The 9655-nt window shown below is 42.8% G+C and overlaps 1 protein-coding gene across 1 annotated transcript in view; it reads right to left on the bottom strand.

The window, feature by feature from the left end:
• Positions 1 to 3095: 3095 nt before the first annotated feature.
• Positions 3096 to 9655, bottom strand: part of LOC109861930 — a 16380-nt gene continuing 9820 nt past the window's right edge. Inside the window, exon 2 of the mRNA XM_020441785.1 lies at positions 3096 to 3337. Coding sequence (XP_020297374.1) covers positions 3096 to 3337 — 242 coding nt within the window. The remainder of the gene's footprint in view (positions 3338 to 9655) is intronic.

The following is a 9655-nucleotide window of genomic DNA, read 5'->3' as shown; positions in this document are numbered from 1 at the left end:
AATGTAGAACGGGCTTAAACTTTTTATAGTCCGTTCAATAAGAGAAGAGAAGCCTCATGCTTATAGTAGAAAAAAAGCAGACAAAGAAAAGATAGCGATGATCGTTTCCTTATCCGCATCACCCGCTGACACACTTTACGAGCAGTAAAGTGGAAAGCTTACTGGTAGGAGATACGCGCGAAACAAAAAAGTTTTTGTCCGTTTAGATTCTCATCTCTCATTGAACAGACTATCACAGTAAAGTGATTTGGCTTTCTTAAGGTGCTCGCAAAAAGAACGCGGTAACCAATAAGCAGTTTTGCTTTTATGAAAAATATGCTGCTTTTTCATGAAAGAATAAAATGGTGATTGGCTACCACATTGCGCGGAAAGGCCATTGTACATAAACCACAGTCCAACTNCTTTGTGCGCATACAAATATTTTCATATTACCTATGTATCACTGTTGATGTTTCTTTATTTTTATATTGTGAATATAATCCACGTTTTAAATTATAAAAAATTGGAACACTTTATTTGGTTAATAAATTAAATATAATGCGTCTTTGACTACACAAATGTTTTTATTACATTCCTATTGTTACAAACACATGTCTTTTGTAGATTTGTTAGTCAATATTATATGCAATTCGACTATCTGATTTAATTATATACAACTCAGAAGTCATAAATAACCTTAAAAATATATGTAACAAGATTATTTCTAATACCTACAACAATACAAAATCATCATTTATATAGTATTTGCAAATCAACACTTATTTATAATCAACAATTTTTTATCCAGACAATATACATATTTTTTACCGAATGCAATGTTATTTTTGGGTGTAATAGTTCTACAAAAACTGAGATTAACTTAACATAATACACAATTACGTTTATTCTTTCTTTATTTATTCAAAATATGCAATCAAAAAAATTGCGAGAAAACAAAGTAAACCAAAAATACCTACAACATTTGCTGACCATAAAAAATAACTAAAATCGACACTTGACATTTATTATAACTAAATGTACATATATGATTAAATCTACATACAACAAAATATTATATGAAAGATTTTAAAAGACTTTTCTAGGTAAGAAATATTTTATTTTAACACAACGAAACAAAACGTAATAATCTTATTCTTAATACTCAACGCATTGTGCGTTATTCCTTCTCGTTTTGCTGTTTTATTACAAGTAATTAGCAATTTCTATTCCCCTAATATTTAATCATTATCCTTACGCCTGATATTATCTCTATTGTGCTCAATAGCATCGTGAACAAAATTATNGTATGAGCAATAACAACGTGGACAAGAACTAACTCGTGGGCAATCGCAACGTGGGCAATCGCAACGTGGACAATCGCAACGTGGGCAATCGCAACGTGGACAATCGCAACGTGGGCAAAAGCAACTCGTGAGCAATTGCAACGTGGGCAAAAGCAACTCGTGGCCAATCGCAACGTGGTCAATCGCAACGTGGGCAATCGCAACGTGGGCAATAGTGACTGTGGACAATCGCAACGTGGGCAAACGGGACGCTCCCAAAAAAATCAATCTTTTATATAATTTTGTTTTTAATAAAAATTTAATAACATTAAAATATTACTTTTTACAAATGTGTACGCAATATTAGTTATCTTAATCTACTATTACTACTAAAATTTACTAAAACTGTTATATTTAATAAATAATTTTATTTTTATTTGTGGTATATTCTTAAAATAACTTACATTTTATAGTTTTCTTTTATTATATGTACAAAGCGCTTGCTTCTATTATTTTCTGTTTGTTACGAACAGGAAACATATACATATACATACATATATACACAATTGTAACTATTATTAATACGTTTAAAATATGCAAATTATTTACAGGAGAATGCGCGGAAAGAAAAAAGACTTATTTTAACTAGCGTACGGAACGGAGCGTCGTTTGTCGATAAATTTACGCTTCAGCAAAATCGGCGAGCAGGTTTTTGATTCGTCCCGCGTCACAAACGTTCCTCGTGAAACGCGGTACAAAATATCGTTCTGAACTGCAGATTTATCGACGCATTTTCTCCTTGTTCTTTTCTCTCTCTGCGGTAACATGTCCCTAACGCTATTGAAATTAATTATGCGGGAGGTTGTAAAATTAGGAGTTATTCTCTTGATTTTGCATATCTCCCGCGTGCTACCGTCCGGAGTACAAACTACGTGCGCGTAAAATTTCGAGCCACCGGATACAAACGACTTGATGTAACTACCACGTCCGTAGCTTTTGAGCTCGTCTGTCATATAGCCCAGAAAATTTCTCGTACGCGGTTTGTATTCGCCGGGTTTACCGTTGCTTACATAAATACACGAATCTGTATTGTAATAAAGAACGCGCTTGCCTAAACGTTCTAAATATTCGTACAGTTTCAATTGCGCTTGTGCCGTGTACGCCGCTAGTATCACGTTGGTAATCGGAGATAGTACAATCGCCTCATCCCGCATTCGCCACGAAAAATATATTACCTCGTCATTCACAAGTAATATATTGGTTACCTCGTGCTCGAAAATAGCAATAAAAGACGTTCCTGCGACTTTACCACTTTGGTACTCGTCAGGTTCGTTCGTTTCTCGGATTTTTCCCGAAACAAATTGAGGCACAGCTTTGTGGCCGAGCGTAAGCCTGGATTTTGCACGATGTTTTCTCTATCTAGAGCAATACTCTCTGCTTTGTATTCTCAAAGATATCATTCTTTAGATTGTTTATCCACGCATTTGCTCAGCCATTCGCTCGTTTCTTGTTTCAATTTGAAGAAACAGTTGATGTATGCGGCAAATAATCCCTCCTGACGCGTATCAGCGTCGTATTGGCTTGTCTCGTATTGCCATATCTCGCTCACTGCAATCAATGTAAGTTCACAAAGTGGTCCTGGACCAGACTGAGAGCCGAGGCACTCCAGCCGGTCACCCGCACCTAATCCCTCAAGGGCTACAAGGCGACTAGACCACACCTACCGTCCTGCTTTCCCCACCACCAAGAAAAGGGCAATGGAAAATCCCAGGGTGTCCGCCAGTGCGGGACGCACGGATACGCAGTTTAGCTACGGTCCCTGCTTGCGGAGAGTCAGACTCTCGTGGAGCAGAGATCCGTACCCACGGAGAACCACGGAGCGGCCTGCGCACTTGCCCTCAGGCAACACCACTGACCTAAGTTGAGCTGTTTGACCCTAGTGATTCCCCTAACTCCCAATAGAGTTTTGCCGCTTCTAGATTCTTGCTTGCCTTGCAGGATTGGGCTTCTAAAGATCGAAGTCTCTCTGTTCTGAATTATCAGACTCAAGGAATGCTTTGCATGTCCTGAGCGGGCTGCAAGATCAAAAAGTAATATGGCTCACTGCAATCACGATAACCCTTCTCCACAGCTTTGCGTAATTTGCACAATACCCACACGCCTTCAAATTTACGATCGCGCGAATTATCGTGGGAGCACTGGGTCTGCAAAAAGTTTTCGCAGCAACTGCGGCACAAGGCAAACAGCAGTTTGCCCTGCACGCAGTACAAGAGTACAGAGTGAACGAGATTGCGCGGAGGGAACACTCTACAACGCACAAGCCCCTCGACCGTGAAAAAATCGCCCTGATGAGCGAGGCGCACTCTTTCTCTCCGACGAGAATTTTTGGATGTCCAATCGGGAAAGCGCTGTTTTTCAACACATAAAGATATAGAAAACACACGTCTACGTAACGTATCTTCTCCGTACTCGTAACTTCGCACCGAATCGCGATGTTTTGCTGAAAAACGCGTCACGCGGTGAGAGCAATTCAGCTGCGAGCATCGGATGTTAGTCCAAAAATGCTCGCATTTCGCGATTTTTTAGCACATCGCGATGCAAAGCGCACTCCCATTTCTCCGTCATGATGTAGCCCTGTTTGCAAAAACGCTATGACGTTTTCAGCGTACGCTCGTATCGCGAGTTCATCGTTTCGTACACTTTGCGTTCCTCCGTAGAGAGACGTTTGTCGCGTTTTGTTTTAAAACTCATAGAACACTCGTGCCAAAAGCAGCCGTAGTATTGCAACACGTGACGCTCACCGTTTGCCGTCTCGTAATATCCGTCGACGAGAATGTTTCCGACTTTCGCAAAACGATGTTCTCGCTTGTGACCTGCGTGAACAACGGCGTGGCCAAGCTCGCGCTCCTTCTACACTAGCTACTGCAGAGCTTTGCGGGATTGCGTATCCGCAAGGCAATATCTGCCGCGAGGAAGGACACCTATCTTTTCGACGCGTAAAAAGTTTTTACAAAAAACTCGCATACACGTGGAAGCAATGGTCATCCCGTTCTTTGAACGGGCATACGGTTTCGCGCTCGAGAAATATCTTGCGGAAGGCCATAGACGCTCGTAGCAAGATATCAACGTCTTTACGACAATTACACACTATCTTGCGTTGAAACTCAAAAACTGCGTTTTCGCGCGTGTGTTTCGCGTGCCACGACAAAAAACGCTCGCGTTCTTTGCTAGACATACTATCCGGCAAGTAATATTCAACGGCTGGTAACGGTCCGACGTACAGACGGCGTCATTAATTCGAAGAATAGGCGCGGGGATCACATAAAAAGTCCAGTTGATCCAAATATCCATTAGTCCCAAAATTGGGTGTCCAGTTGTGGACATCCGATTACTACTAGTTAGTTAGTACGGCGCCCGTTGGCGCTACGAGCAACCGCCCCGCTTGCCCTCCGATCCCCGCGCCTATTCTTCGAATTAATGACGCCGTCTGTACGACTGATTCGCGCAAGTGTTAAATAAATGTGAAAAATATCTCTGTTTTATCCCTCCCCGCAAACCGAAAGTCTTCGGCAAAGCTGACAAACGCATCTGCATGTAGTTGATGCTATGGATAAATGTCGTACGCCCGACCCAGAGGGTCCAAAGTCGCCGTATTTTTTGGCTCCGGAAGTTCAGATCGGTGGTCGGTGCTCCAGGCGGCAGCACAATCGGTTCCCCTTTCTTCCTCTCTTTTCCCCTTGCCAACAAAGTCGCATCTGACTTGTTGCTAACCTTAACTGTCATTAAAGTGTATGAAGTGCATTAAAGTAGTGATGTACATTTTATTACATGTCGTTATTCTTTTTGATTTGTCTTTTGTGTACTTATTGTGTAGTATTCGTCTAAACTCAGTTTTTTATTATTTATTAACTATATAAATGTTGTGGTACTTACTAGTGATTGTGTGGTGTTTAGTGATTATATCACGGTTATAATTGTCGATAGTTTTTATTTATTTCTTATTATTATTAGTATTATTTAGAATATTATTTATAGTGTTTACTTACCATTAATATAAATTTAAATTAATTAATATAATACATTAGTATATTATATTGCATATTTAATATATTAGTAGTGATTATTCTTAGTAATTCTTAATATTAGTATTAATATTAGTATTATTAATATAATATCAATATTTAAAAAAATTTTTTAAGCATTTTAGGAAAATGGTCTACAAATGTTGTGTGCCCAATTGCACATCAAATAAAGACATTCTAAGACATGAATGTCCAAAGGATGTGCAACGGGCTAAAGTTTGGTTTAGAGCAATAAAAAGAACAGATATGTGATCGGTAAAATATACATATCTTTATATTTTCTTCATTACTGTGTTCTTTCTATTTCTTTCTCTTTCTCTCTTTGTCTTTTTTTCCCTCCCTCCTTTTCTCTCTCTCTCTCTCTCTTTCTCTCTATACATATATATATATACATACATATTGTGACGTGGTGTTCGCGCCGCTTCCCCCCTTGCCACAAAAGGTATCTTTTGAGGGAGTCCCGAAGTGTAAGCCGGTCTTAAGCGCCAGGATCCTCCAGGGCTTACACACCGTATTACGTTTTAGTTGCTTATTTCTTTTGTTTTGTATTTTTTTTTTATAATATGTAAAATTGGCGCCTCACTACTCGAGGGCTCACCCCGCCGAAGGACATCGAGAGAGACGAGCAGACGGGAAACCTAGCGAGGAACACGGCGCGAGCCAGAACTCAGGGGATCGACGAAGCGCCAGTGGCAGCGCGCAGAGGCTACAGTCCTGATTTAGTCGGCAGGCTCATCCCTTTACGCCAGGGAGCGCAAGCGGCACGCGAACGACAGCGTCGCCCAGCGGCCGAATCCACTTGCAACTATTAGCGGACAAATCTGCCTTTTGAGGCCAGCTACCAGCTCGGAGGAGCTTTGGAGTCGAAAGAAGACTTTCTGGAGGTTTACCCCAGCCAGCCGGACACGATATGGTCGGACAGACAAAGGAGAAACTCTGCAAAGGGGAAGCACGTTCGTAATTCGCGGGTCGAGCTCTTGTAGCCCACGCAATCGCGAGCACCGCGCTCTGATTGGCTGGCGAGGCCGACCCCACGCGATCCTAGCGCGCCCCGGCGCATCGACCCCGAACCGATCGCGATCCTCGCTCTCTTGGTCGCTAACCCTTGTACAAGTTGGACGCACGAAAGGACTCACGGAAAGTACCGTCTGGAGAATAACTGCCAGGAAAGACGTTATGTCTCAGGACGACGATATCCGGTGAGGTGCCTCGTTTCTTGCAGCCACGAATCTGCGTGCCGAGTTCTGTGTTGAGGCTAGTCGCCAAATTTTTGCGTTGTGTCGCAAGGACAAAACTTTTGCCATATTGGTTCTTTTTTGGACGGCGGCTAGAATCGGATTCACGGGGCTTCGTGGTACTACTTCGTAGGCTTAAGTGCGTTTAGATTTTGCGAGTATTTTGTTAAATACTGTGACCAACCATGGAGTCGCTCGAGAGGCGCCAAGTAGCAAGTCTTAGTTTGTAAGACATTTTGTTGTAGCTTCTGTAAGACGATTTTTCTTTGCGTTTGTTATTGTTGCATGTATTGTTTTGCGCTGCTACATCGCGTGATTGTATCGATTCTGCAGTACCGAGATTTGTACGGCTGTCGTATCGGTTTTGCGGCGCGAAATCCGCGTTGCTGTCGTATCGACTTTGCATTTGCGAGACCCTTAAAGCTGTCGTATTAATCGCCGATTTTGCCTAGAATCGCGCTGTCCGGCGGAACGTTAACGGGGAGCGCCGTGCGTTTCCTCGACCCCGCTCGCTCCCTGCTTAAGTTGCTTCCTGCGAAAATAAACCAACAAAAGCTTTGTCGCCGTGGGTAAGCCGTACATTTACGCTATTTCACCGCCAGCACTGTAAAGAGCCACCCCTAGCGATTCGGGCAAAGAAACGCTGTTTTACCGCTGTCGATTCATTAACCGTTCGACTCTGTTTAATATTTCGCCTCGGCCGCGCGACGTGGCGGCGTATTCTGCTAGTTTTGCGTGTTTGCGTTCTGTTCATATTAATCGCTGTGTAATATTCTCTGCTAGTGCTTTTCCGTACGTTTGTTTAAGCTCTCATCTATTTTTATATTTCCTTTTCTCTATTTACCACTCTTTTATATTATCTTTTTTTTCTTTATTCACACTGCGTTGATCTCATAGTTCTTTTTCTTTATTTACCATTCTGTAATATCACATTAATAAATTTGTTAATCAAAATACTCTAGCGCTTGCTTACGCCTTTCTACCTCTTTTGCGCACTTCTTTAACATCCTTGGAGGGACAGCCTGTTATCTAAAAACAATAGACCCAACCCCTCTCCGTTCCAATCGAGCTAGTCGGCCCGTTGTGTCGAGCGACGCAAAAATTGACGCGGTCACGCGTTTGGCGCCCAAAATTCCATCAAAGGATCCGTCGGCTCGGCTCAGTGGTATGCTCGTTTGACCACCCTTTTCTTTCCTGCAGATACAGACGTTCTCGATCTCGCGGACTTCCGTCCGTGTCCCGATTTCGCACTTCTGTTTCGGGCGTGAAAACGCGAGAAATCAGTAAGAACACCGAAAAACGTCACAATATATATATATATTGTGACGGGCACCTCGTTTTTGGATGTTGTAGCGGAGGCGCCGCACAACTTCGGCACGTCGTTTCTAAAAAAAAAAACTAAAATTCTTGACTCATCAAAGTCAATAGTTGGGCGCCAGGCGTGCGTTTACACGCCAACTCAAAAATTTTAATTAACAGCAAGAATCCATGTAAATATTTTTGACGTGACGGCGAGGTCACTCGGCAGCTCAGTTAATAACGATAACGGAGAGGCGTGGGTTCAGGAGGCAATGTTTGTTAAATAAGGGCAGAGAAACTTGGTTATTTAATGATAAGAAAAAAAATATAAATTCAAGTACAATATTTCCTTAGAACGGCCGGATATCGGCAGCACAAACAAAAACAAGAAACAAAGAAAACAATACGTACGGTAAAAGAAGCGCGGTAAAAATATTACATATGTCAGTTATTAATTCTCGGCAAGATTTACAATTTCTTATTCGATATTCGGAGAAATACAGAGATATACCTTTAAATGTTTCGGAATTCCACGCGCTAAGAGATTTGAACAAACCCACGAAATTGACGCAAACAACAAAAAAAATGAAAACACCACATACGCAGATAACGAGCCAGATAAGCCCGGATTGTTGCAACCGCGACTGATTGGGACGAGAGTAGCGGCGAATGAAAATAATCATTCTTATTATTAACAAACGCAAACTATAATTATATTTTCGGCATTACATTGCGCAACATCAAACTCGCGGAGTAGCCCGTCGAGATTCGATTCACGAACAATATAAATCGCGAAGGGTGCGGAAGAGAACCAACCACACTTACGTTTGCCGGTGACTTTCCACAAACCGATAACCATTCTGTTTGCCTTTTTTTTTACAATCGTCTTAGCCGGTCCTCCTCGGATGTTGTCCGGCACATAGCCTTATCTCCGACATCACGACTGGCGTGAGAGACGGTGAACTCGCGGGGTTGATGGTACGCGCAACAATAATCTTTGCTGCTACGGCAATTGCTCTCCTCGCCGTGCGCTGTTCTTTGCTCTGTCTCATGAGCCAATCATATTCTTCTTTCGCGGCGCTTAAATTGACGGAGGCCACGTGCGTATTGGCAACTCATTGACGCGGGCTCTTTTCTGGCCGCATCGGCCCGTTCGGCTTCAACTTCTCAGGTCGCTGAGCTTATTTGGGCTCAGCTTCCGGCACCACGGAGTCGAAAACTCAACAGGGATCTCCGCTTCGGTTTTTAGTGAAATCGGAGTGTCGACATCTCCCGTTCTTGGTCCGTCGTCATCATGGTCGCCGAGCGCCGTGTCTCTATGAGGCCCTTACGCCCCTGTATTGCTATCTGTCTCTATCTTCTCTACTTGCCGGTCACGTACAGTGTGTGGCTCTCCTCACGCTGAAAATAACTAGCAAAATAGCCGCCTACCGGCATATTACAATACGCAAAATATAACACAAACCTAAAAAAAAGTAAGCGCCTTCGCCTGCGCTACGCAATCTAATGAGCTGCTCTTCCTCAAATAGTGGGAAAATTCGGGCTCACCGCCTCCCGTGCCGGCCGGAAATGCATCCTTGTGACGAACACGAAAAGTGTCACGTCACAATATATATTTATATATATATGTTGTAACGATGCTGAATTGTTACAGCCGGGACCGACTATCCGTCCCGGCATAAAACGGCGCTTTGCGCCAAATAAAACTCCAAAATGCAGCGCATAAGCGATACGCGCTGTCTACGGCATGTACGCCGCCCGCACTGCGCGCCGCCCC

The sequence above is a fragment of the Pseudomyrmex gracilis genome, unplaced genomic scaffold (assembly GCF_002006095.1).
Source record: "Pseudomyrmex gracilis isolate BER0280 unplaced genomic scaffold, ASM200609v1 scaffold_1158, whole genome shotgun sequence".
Classification (NCBI taxonomy): domain Eukaryota; kingdom Metazoa; phylum Arthropoda; class Insecta; order Hymenoptera; family Formicidae; genus Pseudomyrmex; species Pseudomyrmex gracilis.
The sequence above is the reverse complement of the archived record's forward strand: the minus strand, read 5'-3'. Positions and strand labels throughout refer to the sequence as shown.